Source organism: Phalaenopsis equestris, unplaced genomic scaffold (genome assembly GCF_001263595.1).
Source record: "Phalaenopsis equestris unplaced genomic scaffold, ASM126359v1 Scaffold000240, whole genome shotgun sequence".
Classification (NCBI taxonomy): Eukaryota; Viridiplantae; Streptophyta; class Magnoliopsida; order Asparagales; family Orchidaceae; genus Phalaenopsis; species Phalaenopsis equestris.
Window position 1 is genome coordinate 1,213,114 of NW_018164682.1, and position 21,435 is coordinate 1,234,548.

General features: G+C 38.0%; 1 protein-coding gene across 2 annotated transcripts in view; it reads left to right on the forward strand.

Moving 5' to 3' along the window:
• The window catches only part of LOC110024027, a 71,610-nt gene that overhangs the window by 29,852 nt on the left and 20,323 nt on the right, over positions 1-21,435 (forward strand). For both annotated transcript variants that reach the window (XM_020723743.1, XM_020723741.1), the window contains exon 6: positions 11,431-11,498. In XM_020723743.1, coding sequence (XP_020579402.1) covers positions 11,431-11,498 — 68 coding nt within the window. The remainder of the gene's footprint in view (positions 1-11,430; positions 11,499-21,435) is intronic.

The window sequence follows — 21,435 nt, forward strand, 5'->3', positions numbered from 1 at the left end:
AATTATTTGAGAAAAGAAAACTCAGATTTATTTTTCTTTTTGAATTGGGGAAAACTGTTGATGAAAAGGAACCATACAGGGTTGTCTATTGTCCTTATTCAATATATGATGCTTCTTTTGAATAAATTTCAAGCAATATGATTCTTTTCTTTCTCACTTCTACTTTTTCTATCCTTCTGATGCTGCTCATATTCATACATGTTAGAATAATTGTTGCTGCCCTTATTTGAAATGCATGCTGGAAGAAATCTTTATGTTGGAAAGTTATTTTGGTTGCCATATTTCCTTATTTAAATCACATGTTGAATGAAATGATGATTTGGGACTTGATTCTTGAGCTCTATTATTGTTACCCTTTTTCAAATATATGTTGGGATTTGCTTCAACACTTAAAGACGTTGGCCTTGGGGCTTACCTGTTTTTTTTTGTTTTCTGCCCCCCCTATGCTGGACTCGGTTTGCCCCTGTGCTAGGCTCGGTTTGCCCCTGTGCTAGGCTCGGTTTGCCCCTGTGCTAGGCTCGGTTTGTCCCTTATATTGTGCTTGGTTTGCCCTTGTGCTGGGCTCGATTTTGCCTTGTGATGGCTGGGTTTTGGTCACCTATTGGGTTGGACCTTACTTTCGGTTTGGCCCTATGTTGAAAATGTTTCGGGTTTGGTTTTGTTTTGGCTTGGTTAGGTGTTGTTTCCAGCATAATATATGGTTTGGTTTTGGGCCCTAATGTAGCCCCGTTTTAATTTGAAAAATGACTCGACTTTAATAATGATGGAGCCCTGTTTTAATAAAATATGTCTCAGCTTGAGATTTGATGTTTGGGGCTTTGTTTTGCTGTTTCTTTGAGATCTTCTACGTTTGAAATGCATGAACAGTTGAAATTTGGTTTCTAGGACCTTTTGTAGTTGCTTTGAGTCCTGTTTTTGCTCCTTACAGTTGTTACCCCTCTTTTCAAATCATATGTTGGAAGGAATGTTGTCTTTTGAGAGCTTTTAAAATTTATTTCATGAAGGTTTACTTTTGTTCTTGGTTTCTTCCTCTGTTCGAAACACCTGCTGATGGAAAGGTGTGATTTTGAAGCCTTTTTGGGCTTGCTTTGGGGCCCTATATTGCTTTTCATGACCTTGAACCTTTCGGTTGTGAGCTTCCCTGTTGGGTTGGGGATTTATATTTTAAATGGCTGATAGTTTCCCTTTTGCTGTCCCTATCCGTGAGCCTTCTCCCATGGCCCCCTTTGTGTTGAATATGGGTTGGTGTTTTCCCTTAGCTGTCCCTGACCGTAAGCCCTTTCTCGTGACTCATTTATGTTGAATGAGGGCTGGTGGTTTCCCTTTTTGTTGTCTCTGGCCGTGAGTCCTCTCCCGTGGCTCCTTTATGTTGAATGTGGGTTGGTGATTTCCCCTGTGATGTTCTTGGTCGTATGCCTATGGCTGTTTTGTATAGAGTTTTGGTTGGTGGTTCCCTCAGCCGCTCCTACCTGAGAGCATATGTTTGGGTTCCTCTATGTTGTGATTGAGTTTATCTCTCTATGGAACTTTTGGTTTGAATTGAAATTTAATGCTTCGATATTTGTGAGGTGGGAATATTTGATTCTTATGTTTGAAAAAAAAAATTCAAAAAATGCTCTTTTTCAAGGAATGATCTGTTAAATGTTTGGAAAGGTTTTGGGAGCCAATTGTGTGGGTTAGGTCATTTGCAATAAAAGAAAAGAAGAGAAAAGAGGAGGATGTGAAAAGAAAGAAAAGAAAAGAAAAAAAATCTTTGTGACATTCGTGAAAGTCTGATAGTGGTTTGGAGATTTATAAGTCGTATCTTTTGGAGAGGTTTCATGGCTAGCATGGGAAGTGTATTTCACCTCTTTTACTCATTCAAGAAAGTCCCGCCAGTCGAATGTTTTAGGCTAACCCTCTTGCCGCCTTGGTATTTTCTTTTCTAAATTTGTTTTGGAAGAGGGTTGGTCTTCTTTTTCATTTTTTTGATTTTTGATTTGCTTTCCTTGCTTCTTGGTTAAGGTTTTTTTGGCGTTTATGTCCGATGTATAAGTGCACATATATAACCTTTTGTTATATTTGAACCATCAAACAAGGTCGCAAGTAGGTCGATTTTGTTTTGGGGCTTAAGGCGATCATGACAAAGGCACGTCGGTGGTAGAGCAAAATGATACTCCTTCCTACGACATTAGGACCCAATCCTAGGACCTGATAAACTGTAGGATGATAGTATCATTCACCAACACGAGACTAGCGGGGGACCCGTATCTTCTTAAGTTGTTGGCGGTCCTACGCCCGATGGCGTGATCGACTCGTGGATAATCATAATTTTTCAAAACTGATAAGAATAAAACATGATAAGAGCAGATACAATATTTATAAAAAAATATTTCTACTACAAAATTGAGACAACTTCCTTTTGTATGCCTGAAATCTATGAGCATGCTAAAATATAAATTTTAAATATATCGTAACTTGATTGTCTAGTTGTTGATTACCAGTACCGGGTCAAGGAGTACCCTCATAAGTTAGGTTTAATAGGACACCCTTCTAGTTGAGTGGCGGACTATATACATCCGGGTGATCGATAGTAGCTTTCGATGTCCATCGAGTACAAAAATATAGTATCTGAGCCTAGCCCCGACCCGAGTGCTTGTGGTTTTCTTTGGATTTTTTGTGGGATTTTATTGGAACTTTTGGTAAAGCACTCGTGGTTTTTTTCCGGGATCTTCCCGTGTTTTCTGTGACTTTCTTTGAGTTGTCATTTGCTTTTTTTACTTCGAGATTTTCGTTGCGAGTCATTTGTCGATTTTCGTGAGTTTTCTTTCATCGTGGGTCATTTGCTGCTCTTTCTTGAGTTTTCTAAGTGGTATTTCTAAGTGGTATTTCTTTTTAAGTGGTATTTCTTTTGTTGATGCAATTCATGCTAGTTCATTTTTTAAAATTCTGTTACTATACTTCTATCTGTTACTGCCACTTTTACACACTATACCTTAGAATAGGAGGCCAATAGTTGGTTTTATAGGAGGTACCCGGCAATAGAACGTTGACTAAACAATTGCATATACTCTTAAAATTAACATTGAATCTGAAGGTGTTACGACGGGGAGCTTGGAATGAATACCGTGGGCAGCACGACGAAGACACACAAAGGAGCAACTTCGAGATAGATCTGGAACATTAAAACAAGTCTAGGACAACTAAACATTTTCTTAGTTTAAATAACAACCCTGTCGACGATAAAAAGTGGGGTTGGGGGAGGAGTTGCCCGTAGGAAGCTATTGGTCACCAGAATCGAAATTCCGTCGCCCGCTTCGAAAGGACGCTTTAATTTACATATGGATTTAAGTTTAAAATCAAATATGAAAATCAAACTGACCCCATATTTTTCATAGTTTAAATGAAAGAACGTTTTACCTCAAACCCTGTATCTATCCTGAGGGATAAACACAAGACTTGAGGATGAGACTCGATCAAATAAACTAAGAAATACATGATATCTGTTTGGTTTGCGAAACCGTTTTATTTGTCGACAAATTTCTCTATTTAATATGCAAAATTAAATAGGGTTTATTTTAAGCTGGGTTCGAAAAAACTTCCTATAAGGGCAAACCCCTATAGTTAATTACATCTTAAATGACCGAAATCACTTAAGAATACTCTCGATAAAAATCAGGAAAATTATCTTCAAGGACTTCAAAAGGGCGAGCCTTTTCAACGAAATCGGACAAAGGGATGTGAAAGGGGAATGACTCAAGTTTGGAACATTTATTATAGAATCCAAAGAAAGAAGAACTAGTGGATGCCACAGATCCAAAGGAGATCCTCGGTGACTTCCCAGTTTACTCTATGGTTTGGCTTCAGTTTTGAGGATAAATTATTCAAATGTTTCATCCTGCCAATTTTATTTAATCGAGACTTACATTCGTGTGAAACGATCACACAAACGGCCCAAGAGATGTGAGGATTTTGGTCGTAACGAACGACAACCTCAGAATCCTAAAACGAGTTAGGGCTTAGATCGAACAACAAAACTATACGAATACCTAACGAAAAGTTGAAAATTTATATTGCGCTAGGCGAACAACCTCGAAATTCTATGGATTGTTGTTTTAATTATATGAAAGAAATGATTTAACTGGGGAATACATGTTCTGTTGTTGAAGATGGTCGTGTTGCCCACCGCGCTAGTTCCAAGCTCCTTGTCGTGACGAGTTTAAATTTTCTAGAGTGTCAGGTTATGGTTATGATGTCAAATCCAAATCCAGCGGCCCTATAGTTGTAGTTCTTCAAATAGTTTTATAGATAACATGTTGAAGTTGCACAGTGTATAACATAATAGTAGAATATGTAGCACATGACAAACAGTAGAGTATGCAGTAAAGAAAGCAATGCAACACGCGGTGTAAAGGAAAAACAAAAAAAAATACAGCAGGTAGGTGATTCGCAAGAAAGTAACATGCTGTAAACATAAAACAAACCTGTATACCTGGGAGGTCCGTTGTTTTTTAGGTGTAATTGATGCAACAGGTACAAGCAACAAAATTTGAGAAAACAGGCTAAAATGCTTTATATAAACGAAAACAAAGAAACATCATCCATAAATCTCGAGAAAGATCGTCAAAAGACTCACGACAAGAGAAATGCGAGAAAATCGACGAATCAACAAATCAATTAAAATCGTAGAAAACACGGGAAAATCCCGAAAAAAAGGTCACGAGTGCTTTTATCCAAAAAAAAATGATAATACATATGAAAAAGTCCGAAAAGAGGGGACCGCAAGCACTTGGGTCGGGGCTAGGCTCAACTATATATTAGTACTTGATGATCGTCGAAGGCTACTCGGTCACCCGGATGTATAAAGCCGGCCACTCAACTAGAAGAGTGTCCTATCGAACCTAACTCAGGAGGGTACTCCTTAGCCTAAACAGGTGATCAACATGTGGACAACCGATGTTTAAAATGTATTTAAAATTTATATTTTTTAGCATGCACATAGGCTTCAAACATGCAAAAAGTGGGCTGTATCAATTTTATTTGTAGTGAAAAATGTATTTTTGTTTTTTTTAAAAAATGTGTATTTGTTCTTATCAAATTTGTTTTTTATTAATTTTTGAAAAGTAATTGTCCACGAGTCGATCGTGATGTCAAACATAAGACTACCAACAACCTAAGAAGGTTCGGGTCAACTCCTGCTAGTCTTGTGTCAGTTAGGTTCGGGTCAACTCCTGCTAGTCTTGTGTCAGTGAATGATACAACTCACCTGGTTCCTGAATCGGATACTGATGGGTTTCTGAATCGGATCCCGATGTCATTGGATGACATATCATTCTGCTCTATCTCTGATGTGCCTTTGTCATCACCGCCCTAAGCCCCAAAATAAAACCGACCTACTTGCGACCTTGCTTGATGGTTTCACGTATAGCAAAAGGCTACACGTGGACACTTATGTATCAGACATAAGCATAAAAAACCGAACCAAGGAGCAAAGAAAAAAAGAACAAAAATGGGGTGAGAGAGAGGAGGCACTGATCCACCTAAAACACTGAAAAGACGGAGGGCGGATCAGCACTCAAAACTCGTAACGAAAAGATCTGAAAAGAAAGACCCAAAGATCCTTGGATCCATTCGAAAGGGTATCATTTTCTCACGTTTTCATAAGTGGATCAATCCAAGTCAAAATGTCCTCCTAACGCCGATATCCAAACCCCAAAGATATCTTTTATGAAATCAATTCGTCTCAACCAAACATTCTCCCAAGATAAAATTCGAAAATCTCCCAAACTTCACAATTTAAATGAAAGGAATATAACCCTGGGACGACGACCACTTATACTTCCAAAAATCATGTCAATATTAAAGCTATTCAATTACAGACTTAATGAAAATCTCCTCGTATCAAATAAACATGAAATCCTCCGGCTAAAACCACATAGAAGCTCACGGCCGGGCTTCAACAAATAGATGAACAACTGCTAAGGCTCTCGGCCAAAGCAACCCACAAGAGAGGCAACTACTAAGGCTCACGACTCAGGGCAGCAAGGAACAACTGCTAAGGCCCACGACCAAAGGCAACTCAAGGAACAACAAGTAAGGCTCACTGCTAAGACAACCAAACTAGCTATATAAGAATCTTTGATATACATAAGAGAGTGCAAAATATAATCATAATTTCAATCCACCTACAATCATCCAAGTAGTTCAAGCTCAACAAGAAGGATTAAATCACACCAAACAACCTCCAGTAGGTCTCGCGGGTAAGGACTGCAAGAGGAGCAAATCTCAATGGTGAGCTCACGGGTAAGACCAAAGGGGGAGACTAACTCAACCACATCACAAACCCACGGCTAGGAACCAAGCAAATATCAAAACTGCAGCCTTATAAACTTCCAATCCATCAAAACCAGCTAACAGTTCTCGAATAAGGACAACACAGTATGCCAAAACAGGCTCTCGGGTAAGAGCTAAGGCCAACAAAAATCAAAACCCAAGCCACTTCTCGGATAGGGGCAGGACAAGGCAAAACCGAACTCCCAACCAGAGTAAAACCGAACCTTCCCATAGCTATGGAACAGGGACAGGAATAAACACCACAACAGGCTCTCAAGTAGGAGCTAAAACAAGCAAACCGAGTTCCCAAATCAAGCCAGAATAATTCCCTCAAGGTTAACAAGTAAAGCTCACATACCCAAGACAAGATCTCAATCCAGAACCCAGCCTCCAACCCTTCCAAGGTGAAAATCGAGCCCCTAAAGAGATCAAATCAAAGCTTTAAAGGCTAATCAAATGCAATATTTGATAGCAAATCGAAACACAATAATTTTTAGGTAAACCGAAAACCAGCAGGGGCAAAAACGAAAACTCTCAAAGCTAGTAAAAGAGCTTCAACACCTCAACGAAAGTCAAGACCCAAGCCTCAATAAAAATCAACATCTCATGCACCTGAAATGAAAATCGAGTACCAACAAAAACCCCAAACCGAGCCATTCAAGGCCGAAGAACAGTCCACGTGCCTTTAAAACATCAGTATATGGAGCCAAAATGGATTTTAAACTATAACATTGTCATGGAAAATATTTTTAGGCCACCAATATAATCGTTCTAAGCATGAATCAACTTCCCTCAAACATCCAAGCATGAAAGATGCCTCCCCTTGAGGAGCCAAACCAAATTATTAAAGCAAACTATATAACCTTTCCTAAATCAAAGTTAACTTCTTCATAACATGCATTTTTAAGCCAAAAAGGAATATGAGATGCTAAACCGAGCCTTCCACATGCATGAAAGACCAAATAAAGCCTTCCAATGTCTCATGCTAGATAGAATAAATGAAAAGCTTCATGATACATATCCTATCATGCTTGCAAAAGGAGCTAACATTGTCTCAAAGCCACGTTTCAACCCTCCTAATTGCTTCCAATAGAAATATGCTGCAATAAATAGAAACATGCCATAGCTTCACCACTTTAAGCAAGTAATCAAGTCTAACTCCTAGAACATGCTCACATTTCCATTTCTAGATGCTTGAGTACCAAGTATTTCAAAAACATAAGTGTAATATCACGCAAGCATGCTGTATCGTCCACTGCACCAAGCTAAGGGACTTTAATAAAGAAGGAGAAGAATGATTAAGAAAATTCGACAGAGGGATCGAGCGCAGAGGATAGGATCCTCGCAGAGGCCACGCGTTGCGGCAAGGAGAGTCGAGAACAGAGGATACGATCCTCGCAGAGGATGAGATACGATAAGGGATGGGTCGCGAGATCGTCTCGCGTGCGCGAGGCGAGCGCGGGAACGAGACTCCAACGACACGAAGGAGTGGGCCAGGCGAAACCGAGCGAACCGCGACTAGGGCAGAGATCCACGAGCGCGAGAGGAAGAAATGTGATAGGGGAAAATAAAATTCGCATGCGCGAGGCGAGTGCGGGAATGAGACTCCAACGACACGAAGGAGTGGGCCAAGGGAAACCGAGCGAACCGCGACTAGGGCAGAGGTCCACGAGCGCGAGAGGAAGAAACGGGAGGGGAAAATAAAATTAGGTTAATGATTTTTTTAATATAAGTTAATAATAATAATAATAATAATAATAATAATAATAATAATAATAATAATAATAAAATACATTTAAATATGTATTTTTTCCAAGACGCGTCGTCGCAATGAAACGAACGTTCCTCCTAGGCAAAATTGATGTTTCAGATGCATCGACACAGTTCGTTTCGTCATCCAAAGTTATCCGGGCAACCTCGTCGTCGATCGGGTTAAAAACACGTCGCGGTTCGAATCCTATGAAAATTTCGGCTCGAATTCGATTAAACGGGACGAGGAAGAGCGCAGCGGCGCCAAATCAACGAGTAAAGTCAATCCTAAGGCCGACAGTCCTATAGGAATGCTCCCTGAGTTCCTTCGGAGTAGCCTTACCTGCTAAACAATAGCGGTCAAGACTACTACATGGAACGTCAAGTCGAGCGAATAAAAGTTCAGAATTGCTAACGGGAAGGGCTCCTTCACTAGTTTTCTAGGAGTAGTCGACAGAAAGGTCCTACGGCTAGATCCTAGGCTACTGAGGGGAAAACTACACCTCGACCGAAAGCGAGGTCAACAAACCCATAGGACTTCGAGGTAGTTTGCTTAGCGCAACGTCATTCCTCACATATTATCTTTAGGCTTTTGCACAATCCTGTTGTGCAATTATAACTCTTAACACATCCTAACACTTTTAGGTCGAGGTTACCGTACGGTATGGTGTAAATCCTCTTATCTTTTTAGGTCATTTGTACGATCAGATATCGTGCGAATATAAGTCCTAAATTCTAAAAATAAATTACAGGATTAAATATTGAATAACATTATTTCAAAGACATAAACCCAAATAATAGAATAGTTGGGAGGTCACCGGGGTTCTCATTGAATTTGTGATATCCTTTACTCTTCATTCATTTGGGTTCCTTAAAATAAATGTTTCTATTTAAGTCATTCTCATTTGATTTTCCCGCGTCCAATCTTGGAAGCCTAAAACTTAGAAATATTGAACGCAGAACCACTGATCTTAATCGAGATTTTTCTTAAGTGAACTCGGTCATTTAAGATGTAATTAATTATAAGGGCTTACTTCTATAAGAAACTTGGAACCCAAGTAAAATAAACCCTATCTAATCCTCATATTAGATAGGGGAACTTGTCGGCCTCATATAAAAGGTTTTGCAGACCAAACGGATGTTACAAACTTCTTAGTTTAGGTGGTTGAGCCTACTGTCAAGTGATATGCTTATCTTTCGGGATATTGTATTACTTGTGGTATCGCGCTCATCCATCCAAACTATTCAATATGTGAGACTCGTTTGTTCTCATCTATTTTTAAATTAAAATGTTACTTTAAAAAATCATATTTACATCAAAACTATTTTCATATTTTATAAAAATATTTTTTTTTAAAAAATAACGGCAGACAAGCGTCATAGCAGGTGGACTCTCTCTCTGCTTTGATGGTGCGCTCCCTTCTAAGGATGAACCCGACAAAGCCTTCTTCGCCCACGTGGTGGGTAATCATCTGTTGGAGTCGGTTGTTGTCTTCTCCTCAAGCTATAAGGAATGTCGTGATGGTATACGTGACTGTCCTTTTGTTAAGAGGACAAGTAGGAAATGTGGGAAAACAACACTTTTTTCTTTGATTTAGAAATTTCAACGTTGACTGAGAAATGTAAGTTCACTCTTATTGGAAAATTTCAATGGGGCACCCACCTATGGAAGTTATCATAAAGAGATTTAATGATCTCAAACTAGTAGACAAATGGAAAGTATGACTCTTTGATGAGAGACATGTGTTGATTCAGTTAACCATGATTGAAGACTACACTCGAATTTTTTCTAAAAAATATCTTAATATTGCAAGAAAGCTAATGTAGTTACTCAAGTGATCTCCTGATTTTGACCCAAACCATAAACCTCCCAGTGTACCAGTATGATTTAGTTTACCTGGTCTCAAACTGCATTTTTTTAATCATCGGGTTCTCTATTTTATTGGGGCCATACTTGGGGATCCTATGAGGCTAGATTTACCCACCTTCAATCTAATCAATCCTGTTGCCAGAATACTTGTGGCAAGGGATATCACTTTACCTTATATTACAGAATTCTGGCTGGGCACAACACATAATGGATATTGACAACAAATTGTCATGCAACATAGACCTTTTTATTGTACCAACTATAAAATGTTTGGGCATACTCTTGACAAATGTCACAGGCTGCATCCTAACCTGAAATCTACAACTCAAGTGCATAAGGATGAGTCTAACGCCACTGCTTTGGGCGCATCTGCCCAACCTATGGAGGAAATTACCACAAGACAGAAATTAGTGTCTGATTTAATTGCTCCTGGGGAACCACCCCCCAACCCCCGACAATGTTGTTTCTATTTTTGCGATTGATGTGTTGCCGGATGGCTCTGCTGAACAACCTATACCTTCAAACCTTATTGAAAACGTTACTGAAGGTTCCTTACCTATGAAGGATAATGTTCGGACAGATAATCAGGAGAGCCTTGCAACTCCTCATCTTCAGGAAGTATCTGGTGCAGAGGTGACAATTCATACTTTATATACACTAGAACTTATTGTGATTACAACGGTTGACAATTTTTCTACTGCGGTTCTACCACCTCATCCGAACGAGCAAGTCGTTTCTGTTAGTCAGGCGCAAGGGATTCATCAGTTTATGCATGCCTGACAATCTGTTGACCAATACACTAATCAGATGAATCAGTCTTCGGACGAGGAATGACAGACTTACACATCCAGGAGGAAGAAGAAGAATGAAGATCTACTTGAGCTCAGGAATCTAATGGATAATACATTGGTTACTTCGGGTGATGACACACAACTCACCAATTTGTTAGCTAACTCACTTCCTAAAACTAGAAGCAGAGGCAAAACTGAAGTGGGTCGTCCCTAATTTTTTGTGCGTTTCTGTGGTTTTGGCTTTTGGTCTTAAATATATCTTTATTTTTTTGTGTGTTGTACCATGTGGGTAGGATGCCTTTTTGGGCCCACTCATACAACCTATCTGTATCTTTTTCATTTAAATATATTAACCCTTGGGATATATAATATATATATATATGCTTCAAGGCTGAACATTACTTCTGACATAGAAATTCACACAGCTGTAACACGGTGCATGTTTTTCCATGTAACATTGCCTTAAAGTTTCCAAAACACATGAAATGATAATCCTTAATACTTTGAACTATAAAAAGAGCTAAAGAGTATCAACTGTGCTGGTAAGCATTCCTAGTTTTTATGCTTTAGTTTGATTTTAGTAATTTACATGGGATGGTAGATACTAATGTGTGGCCTTTAGGGCACAGTGTGATGTTTTTTAGTTCCATTAATTAACTTTTTATTATGTTACCGACAAAGATGTCTAAATATTCGGTCATCCTGCAGGAGCTTTATTTTCTAATGCTGTTCAAATGGATATATATTGGAAAGAGAAGGATGCAGATTCTGATTGGGTAACCTTTTTTTAATTGAGCAGTTTCATCATGCTTTTAAATTTGCTTAATTCTCCACGCTCCATTGTTTCAAGATGTTCTTATTTGCGTACATTTCAACACTGATCCGTGGTATGCGCTAAGTTTTGTCGCTCATGCCTGATGTTTCTTGAAATTAGCAATCCCAGAAAGCCGTCTCTTGGTTATCCTTGAGCATGAAGATTTTTATACTCCACTCTTTTGCTCTTTTTCCCTCGACTAGCAAAAGGATTATAAGAATATTATTTTGTCAGTGAAGTTTCTTTATGCACGTATATTTGGCATTTTTGCCCTCGTGCATGATTATTTTCTTTCACTTGTATTACTATTTTCTTTTGGTTGTTTCTGCTGGATTCTGAAGTTATCAATATATTGTCATGCTTGCAATCTTATTTTCATGGATGTGAAGGAATTTAGAAACATTTTTGTGGAAATTTGAGAAAGATTTGCATAACACAAATATATGATTTCTCCTATCATATACCGTATAGTTTATCATCATTAGGATCGTCTATATTCTTATATGCAATATTTCATTCTAAGTGTGGAGTTGAGAAAGACCAACTTATGGCCATGTTTGTATTTTGAGGGATGGGTCGGATTTTAACAATTTCTTCTCATTTTACATATGCATCTCATATTTAAACTAACTTTTTACCACTTTCTCTTGTCCTCTTTAATCTTTTTTCTCTTACTTGTATTTATGATAATATTTCTAACGGCTGATATCCTTTATACCAAAATTTTTAAATCATTTTCTCCAACTTCGGTATCTACTTGCTTTTTTCAGTAAAATAAAATTGCTGTATGATTTGGATTCATATTATTGGCACTTTAGCTTAAACTTTACGTCATTGCACGTGCTTCTGTGACACGGATCCGGAAGGTACTCTTGTATATCTTAATGATAGCATAGGCTATATCTTAGTAGCAGTTATTGCTGCTCATTTATAAGTATGATATATTAAGGCTGAATAAAACTTAATATGAAAAAATCGATAATTGCATTAAGAATATTACTCGAGACACTTTGGGAGAATAGAAATAGGTAGTGTAACAAGGGGAGAGGCGGATGTTATTAGAATGAAGCACACTTAAATAAAGAAATGGAAATGCTATTAGAATATTTTAATACATGCAAAGAAGGTATCGGGTGGTAATGAATTCCAGGGCTTTAGCTTCTGTTGATTGTATTAGGTCGGATGGTATGGTGAGAAAAAGATATAAAACAATTGAAGCAATATGAAAATGTTATTTTGAAAATTGCAACATAAGATCAACAAGAAAGATATTTTGTTGGGGAGAAAATTAAATGGAATTTGCATATGATATATTATTCTGGCAAATGGAAGTTGAATTAACTTCGATGAAGTTCCGTAAAAATAAAATTTTAGGACTATATGATGTTGATATTTGTAAAATTATATATAACATTGGGTTAGTATCAATGAATCTTTTTAAGGAAACTTTATAAGCTTCCACTATGTCAAATAATTGGAGAAGATGCAAATTAAGAAGATGTTTATGAATAAAAACGTTCACAATTGTGATAGTTATTGGGTACTTATGTTTCTCGTTTGCAATTTATTATGACAACTGATTGACAAAATAGATGGATGAATTTCAATTCACTGTAAGAAAAGCTAAATTGATTTATGCTAAAAGAGCAACTATAAATATTTTGTTAGACCATTAATTAAAAAAATCATAAAAGCAATGTAGAAAATGCCTTTAGAACTTTTTGAGGCATCAATGTTTAAATTAACATTTTGACAGAGGGCGTGCTTGTCAAAGATGTGCTATCCTCATTAAGAATATATGATTCATAATTCCGAGTACTAGGTATAGTTGCAAAATCATTAATGATTTTCTTATCATGATAAGACAATTAACTCAATATCTCTTTATGTTTGACCATAGATGTGCCTAGAACGTTCAATATAATTGAAATATTTTGTGTAATTACTTTTAGAGTGAAAAATAAAATTAAAAATAATGAACTCTTGAAGATAAGGAGCTTGTAATTTGTATAATAAGAGTTCATGATTGGTTATTTTAGTGAAGTTGAATTGATATTGATATGTCAATTGAGTTGGAGGATCCAGGGGTAACTTTTGTTGATAGATTCAATTTTTTGATGGATTTATATTATCAAGGTTTTGTTTTGTAGAAGAATGAGGATATTATTTATAGGGGAAAAAGTTGACGGTTAAAGAGAAAGTGCCTCAATGACACTATTTTCATAGTAGAATAGCAAAAAAACTAAAATAAAATAAATAAATAAATATATAAAAAATAGTGGAATAGTTGGAAGACTTGTACAATGGTTTTAAGTACTGATGTGTTTTTTAAAAATAACATAAAACTATAAACAACCAAATTTTATATTATAGAAAAGGGAATATTAACATGGATGTGTGATGAAAATATGTAACATAGTTTGCAAAAAATTGGGTTAGAAAGTATCTAGGAGTAGTTCTTAGGCTATAGAAAGTTGGCTTTGATGGTTTAGGCAGCATAAATGAAAGTAGAAGATCTAACAACAATGAGGGATGATCCAATGCGAAGAGTTAGTAAGTGTTGGACTAAGTTATATGAGTAATTGTCATGCATTTGTGCTTTTCAAAACTACAAATAAAATCACATGTAACACTCAATTATGGCAAAATTTTAAATGGTTGATGTGGTATTTATTACAAGCTTTCAAAGAGTAAAGTTGTGGCTTATGACGAAGGCAGCCATGTGAGTTAAAAAAAGTCATGCTCGACTCTTCTAATAAACTCTTAGTGATGAACCAAATTTTCATAAGAGATTCGATTTTTAGATAATACTTAGAGTTTTCATTCTTGTTTTGTGAGGATTTTATCTCTTTTATGTTTTTCATAGGCGAGGCTTGTATGGCTAATTACTCTTCCCAATCACGAAAGAGAATTCTTAATTAAGGCAATTTGTTGGATGCTAAATGCTTGTTTACAATAACAACAATATAATTTTAGATTGAGAAAGTTTGTCATCATTAATTTTGACTAGATTTTTGTTTTTTTTTGGCCTGGGGGCCCGGGGTTTTGACAAACTCTTATTTACCTAGTCAAAGGAAGTAGTCGGCCACAACTACACCAAAGTATCTTTATAAACAATTATGGTTTTGTTATCTACAGGAACTTATAGAACTATGACAGAAGTTTGTGGGAAAATTTTATGTTGATTTTAGTTAAGAAAGGGTTTAATGTCTTATGAAGTGCATTCATCTATTCACTATTCAAGGGATAAATGCCATTGGGCAATTTATAAAGCGTTGGTTATGAATATAATTTGATAGTGCTATTTAGTAAAAAATTATCAAATTAGATTGCCCCAGTTATAATTATACTTTTTTCTGTGCATTTGATGGCAAAACCACCAAGTCAGAGGATTTGTGTCAAATCCTTACTAGCATGAGATATTTGAGTGATCATAGATGCATGTCTGATATGATGTTGGCTCATTGTGAGCTTAGGTTAATTTTACATCTGTCACCCTTAACAACTTGTGATGAAAGATAGATGTGTTTGGTGCTCTTCGTTTTAAGTGATAAATTTTGCTTGAATTTTTAAAATTTTATAATTTTCTTGAAATTTGCACCTTTTTCTAGATTTGAGCTTGACATTATTTGCTTCGGGATTTGTGGGCAATTTGAAAAATAAGGTCTCCTTCGGTAGTTTTTTTTTTCAACATGGCCACCATCAAGATAATTTACTTTAATTATTTGTATTTGAACTTGAAAGATTTACTTTGAGATAGAACTCAGATTATGGTATATGATGGTTACACTCATCCTTGGGGTATTCGATTGAATTTTATTACTATAAACCTTGTCAAATCTGCTTGTCTGTTTCTAAATGATCTTGCTCGCATGTTTACATATTATTTTAGTTTTCTTGGACATTTGTTGCATTAATGTATGTCATGGAGCATAGATCTTATCAACTCCAGTCTTTGTGACTTTGATGATTGGACTTGAAGAGCGAGACATACAATGTATGCAAGGTAGTTTACTCGAGTGTGTGTACTACATACAGATGAATTCAAATTTTGAAAGAGATCTTATGAAATTGAAAAGTGTTTGCATGCTAATCAAAGCAGGATGAATTAAGTTCATCTTAATATTAGTTTTTTGTTAGCATAGTTTTATCTGAGTTCAAGTTTTAGCATTAGAGCACACGTAGATATGTTAATGTTTGTCGGTTAGCTCATTTTTTGAGGCAAGGGGGCATGTCAGGAAACCTGCATGATACACTTGCATAAATTTTGGTGTATTTATTTGGTGCACTTGCATGATTCATTTGCATCATTATTTTGTGTATTTGTATGCTGTACTCTTTACCATTTTTACATTTATATAATGCACTTGCACGATTTTGGTGCACTTGCCTGATCCATTTGTTTGATTATTTAGTGTATTTGCATGATTTATTTGCACACTTGTTGATGCATTGTAATTGATTTTGAAAGCTACCTCGTTCTGTGTATATTTGAAAATATCCTGATTTAGCTGTTTGCATGAATTTTGTCATTTGGATGCGTGTACTATATTTTTTGAGTTTTGTAAATCGTATTATGTTTGCTTGAAGGTATGTGTTGCAAATTCCTTTGAAATATTTATTCAATGTTCATTACATGATCAAAGCAGTTTTGGGTTGCTTGCATTTAATTTCATAGAAGTGTTCAAATAGACCTCAACAATGTCATTTATTCACCTTTGAAGGGATACTTTCACTTGGTTTTCTTTGGATGAATTATAGTTCATGATAGTAAGTGCGCTAAAAGTTAATGGAGAGTTCCTGTGCGTACTTGCTTAGATGAGATTCTGAGTTCCTTACTGTCTAATTTCGTATTCAATTTTGTGTTTATTTTGTTCCTTATTGTACGTTTAGTCTTACATGATTTTCGTTTGAAATGTTAATTTTGCAATTCATCTTCATTTAATCTTTATTTTGTCAGGTTTGTGTACAGAAGTCCTCTTCTCTTTTTTTCTTTTATGAATTCTGTCCAAGCTTGTTATTTGAAGCTTAGATGGCTTTACGACATCTTCCTCATTTAATAGCAATTTATAAGAGTTTTAGGCCTGCCCATCACACCAAAAAAAACATGTATCTGTGATGTGAGACACCACAGTTTGGTCTTCTACCTCACCATGCCAAGAAAGATGAGTATGTTTCTTAATTTATTTGCATGAGAGCTGCTAATGCGGGTGTGAAGGGCATGGTCTTCCCCTCTTGCGTTCTAGCACCTAGACCGACCAGTCCAAGCAAGGGAAGAGCCGACCAACTCCCTCCCATGGGTTTGTTGCTTCCTTTCAACAACGGGCCCAATCTTAATTATTTAGAACTTATATATTTACTTCATGTGTTTTTTTAATTTTGGTGTGTTTTCTGTTCGGACAACCATCAACGTCTCCATGTTTCCCCTTCTAGGTCTATATGCAAGAGCGAGTAGTGCTCTGGTGTCGAGCATTATATATATATATATATATATATATATATAAGAAAGCCCAATGACTTATATATTGGATAAAAAGAAGGGTACATAGATTTTGTGGAAGGTCCCAAACATGGCACCCAACCCACACAAAAACCACCACAACAAATGGTTCCAAAAAAGGGAAAATACATCAAAATACATAAGAGATCTAATTAAAAAACAAAAAAGTGCTAAAAATAGAGTATCAGACAGCTGGAGAGCGACCTGATTTTTTCTTGCCTCTGCCTCTAGCTCTAGGGAAGGAGGCAGCTAATAAATTGGTCAGATGAGTGTCATTGCCAGTAGTGACCAATGTATCATCCAAAAGATTCTCTAGCTCGAGTCGTCCTTCGTTCTTTTTCTTCCTCCTCGTATAGACTTGTCATTCCTCATCCAAAGATTGGCTCGCCTGCTCAGCAGAATGGTCTGAAGTGTGCAGGATATGTGTAGGTTGTTGAACATTAGAAACAATTACTTGTTGTACCAGCTGATTTTCTATTGGGTCGAAAGAACACTCTCGTGTATCTGGACATGTAAGTGGGTCTTTTTCTTCAATATCAGTAAATGGTATCAGCACATTTGGATCTGTACTTGTAGTAAAGTGTTCTTCATCTGGAACCGCGATGTTAGGAGGATCGGATTGGACCTTCTCAGCAAGGATGGTAGGTTGCTGATCTTTAGCGACATTCGGCCTTAGATGAGGGTGCAAACGATAACAAATAGGAGAATTGTGGCCAAACACACTACAATGAGAACAGTAAAGAGAATGTGGTTCTATCTCAATTTTTTGCCAATACCCGTTGTGAATGGTGTCAATCCATATCTCATCCGGAGCTGGTTGAGTGATATCTCTCTCAACTAACACAGAAGCCACAGAGGGTCTGGTGACAGCAAATGTAGGGCTATCTACCTTGAGAAGCTTACCGTAAGCAGTTGCTAAAGAGTAGAGGATTTCCATGTTGAACAGATGTAATTTTAAACATGAAAATTTTATCCAAACTGGAATGATAGGGGACTCCTCTTTTGGATCAAAATCGACAGTCCTCGACAGTCCACTTCAGGATTTCGACAGTCCACTTCAGGATTTTCATAAAGCGATTGTCGGTCTTGATAATTTTCCGAGAGAAAATGCGAGTGTAATCAGCATCATGAGATAGCTGAATAAGTATATGTCGACCATCTAGCAGACTAATGTTCTAACTGCCCAATAGTTTTATAGCATCAAATTCTTTCCTAATGATCTCCAGTTTTGGAAGAACATAGAGGAATTTCCCCACTAGAGCAAAACGCCAAGAGGATGCTAGAGTATCAGTTTCAACCTCAGTGAGAATAAGTGCAGGTTTCTCATTTTTTTTTCAAGTTTTTTAATGTAAGTGTGATCACCACCACCTACAATAGCCTCATGGTACGATTGTGGAACATTGCAGGACTTATCGATAGCAAAAACAGACATTGAACTTGGAGGAAGGGCACAAATAGGAATAGGCAAGTCGCCGACAAGAGCATTTGCATAGGAACGGAGTGTCGAGACCATCTCCCTCACAAGACAGGAGAGAAATAGTCAGGCGGGCAAGAAGAGCAGACATGACCTTCTGCCGAGCAGAAAGCCAGCAGAGGCGCGCTTCTGCGAATAGGAAACTGTGGTGCTGTCTGCGGCTAGAAACCGGAGCTCGAAAATGGAAACAGTGCTGATGCTCTGCTTCGGAGACTATGAACGTTCTTCTCCGAACCGCAAGTGACAGCGTCGAAGACCGTCGTCGAAGACTTCAACGTACGCAGAGACCTTCGTCGTCGTCCACGGGAAGTTCGTCATCGAGCAGAGAAAAGCTTACGGTCGAAGGAATCAAACCAGGGTTTCGCCATCGGGCGAAACCCTAGCAGAGCAGATGGAGACAAACATCATGAGCACACACACACACACACATACAATTTTGAAGATAAAAGGCTTGAAAGTTGCATCATTTTGTTATCTTTGCAAGAAGGTGGTTGAATCCCCCACTCATTTATTTTATGAATGTGATTTTTCGGAAAATGACGAGACTGAACGGGTCTCACATTTTTTATAGTTTGGATGACTAGACATAATATCACAAGTAATACACAACCCCGAAGGATAAGCACTTGTTAGTAGGCTTAATCACATAAACTAAAGAGTTTGTGACATTTATGTACGACTGACAAGTTCCCCTATCTAATATAAGGATTAGGTAGGGTTTATTTTACCTGGGTTCTTAGTTTTTAATAGAGGCAAACCCCTATAGCTAATTACATCTTAAATAATCGAAGTCACTTAAGAAAACTTTCGATTAGGCTCAGTGGTTCTGTCTTCAAGATTTCAAAGTTTAGTTTTCCAAGATTAAACATAAGAAAATCAAAAGGGAATGACTCAAAATAGGAATCGTTATTTAAGGAGTCCAAAGGAGCGAAAATGTAGGGAATGTCACGGATCCGAGGAAATCCCCGGTGACTTCCCAACTAGTCTATTGTTTGACTTTATGTCTTTGAAATGATATTATTTAACGTTTCAATTATGCATTTTTTTTTTATTGTTTAGGGCTTACATTCGCACAATATCCGATCGTACAAATAGCTTAGGAAAATAGGGGGATTTACTCCGTACCGAACGACAACCTCGAAATCCTAAAAGGATTAGGACTTACGATGCACAACATGGTTGTGCAGAGGCCCAAAAAAATAAGAAGAGGATTTATGTCGCGCTAGGTAGACTACATCAAAGTCCAATGGATTTATTGTTGTTTAAACTAAGGAAATGATTTAGAGTCCGTTTGGCGCAGCTTATCCCAGCATTCGGCATTTTCATAACGTCGCAGAGCCGTTTGGTTAGTGCGTTGGAGCCCGCGATCAGGGAAACCACGTATGGTTTTATAACACGAATGATTTACGACCTCTCTTTTTACCCCGCGTTCCACGTTCCATCACAGCTTATTACTCTCGAGCCCTTGATCTCGTCTCCGTTCGGCAAAGTCACGTCGAAGAGAGGAGGCGATGGCTTGGGCACGGTTTCGAGCCAAGAGGGATCGCGAGAGATGAGGTAAGGGCTCACCGGCGTGAGGAGAGAAGGCGACAGCCAGGTGGTCGCCGGCGAGGCCTGCTGACCGGCGGCTTGGAGCGAAATCCCGGAGTCTGCTAGGGTTTTCGCAAAAAAAAGGGTGGCGGCTGTCTTGCGTGCGATAGATAGGGGAGAGAGGGGATGCGGTGATTTTATAAGGATGATAATAATAATTTTATTTTTAAAATAATAATAATAACAATTATTATTCAATTAATCATCAATCCACGTATTTTTAGCCTGTACACGTCCTCTCAGCGAAGTGGATATCCTTCATAACTAAAATCGACGTTCCGGACGCATTCGTGCAGTCCGTTTCATTATCTGGGGTCATTCAGACCACTTTTTTAGCGATCGGGCTTCTGTTTTATCTATTATTTTGCTCATATAGTTCTATTGCAAACAACTTCACTAAACATGAGCAGAATGGTCATTTATTCAACAACAGCTGTCAGTAAACTGTTCTGTATAAGCTTCCCCAAACAACAAAACAACTTGTTGTTGACCTCATTTTTAGTGAGGTCTAGTCTTTCTCTTAGGATTTAGGATCTAGCCTTAGGGGTCTCCCGGCGACTATCTTAGAGCCTTAGAAATGTGACCCGCCTCGTTTTAGGAGTTCGACCTACTTCCGTCCCCTTTTGGAGCTTCGCGTGTGTGGTATCGACTTCTAGCACTTAGAAGGAAACCAACATGAGGAAACCCAAAAGGGTTTCCTGTAGGACCTTTCTGAGCCTTAGGATGACCTTCTGCACAATTCGCACTCCCGCGGGCACAATCTTCGCAATTCGGAGAGTCGACGCGTCCGATCGCCACAATTCACATCCCTTGCAGTGTAATTTGTAACAATTCGCACTCTCGCGCGCACAAACTTTGCAATTCGGAGAGTCGACGCATCCGATCGCCACAATTCGCATCGCTTGCACTGTTATTTGTCGAGGGCTCGAGTAAACCTTTTGAGACCATCGATCGCGGGTCGAAATTATGTGAAATTTGAATTTCGACGCATTTTTGACTCGATTGTCGACGACGTCGTTCGAGCGACCCCGGATGACAAAACTGACTGCACCGGCGCGTCCGGAACGTCGATTTTGCCCAGGGAGGACACCCATTTTGTTACGTCGTCGCGCGCGAGTAAATCGGGTTTTATTTAATATATATATATATATTCATTAACTCCTTTTTACCTCTTCCCCCTTTCCTCTTTAATCCCTAACTCCCCTAACGCACGCACCCGAGCTCTGTTTCCTTCCCCTCTCCTGTTCGCGTGTCTGGCTCTTTCCATTTCTCGGTCTCGAGCCGAGCGAGCTCCTCCTCCACGCGAGAGAAAGTTGACTTCTTATTCGTCCTTGC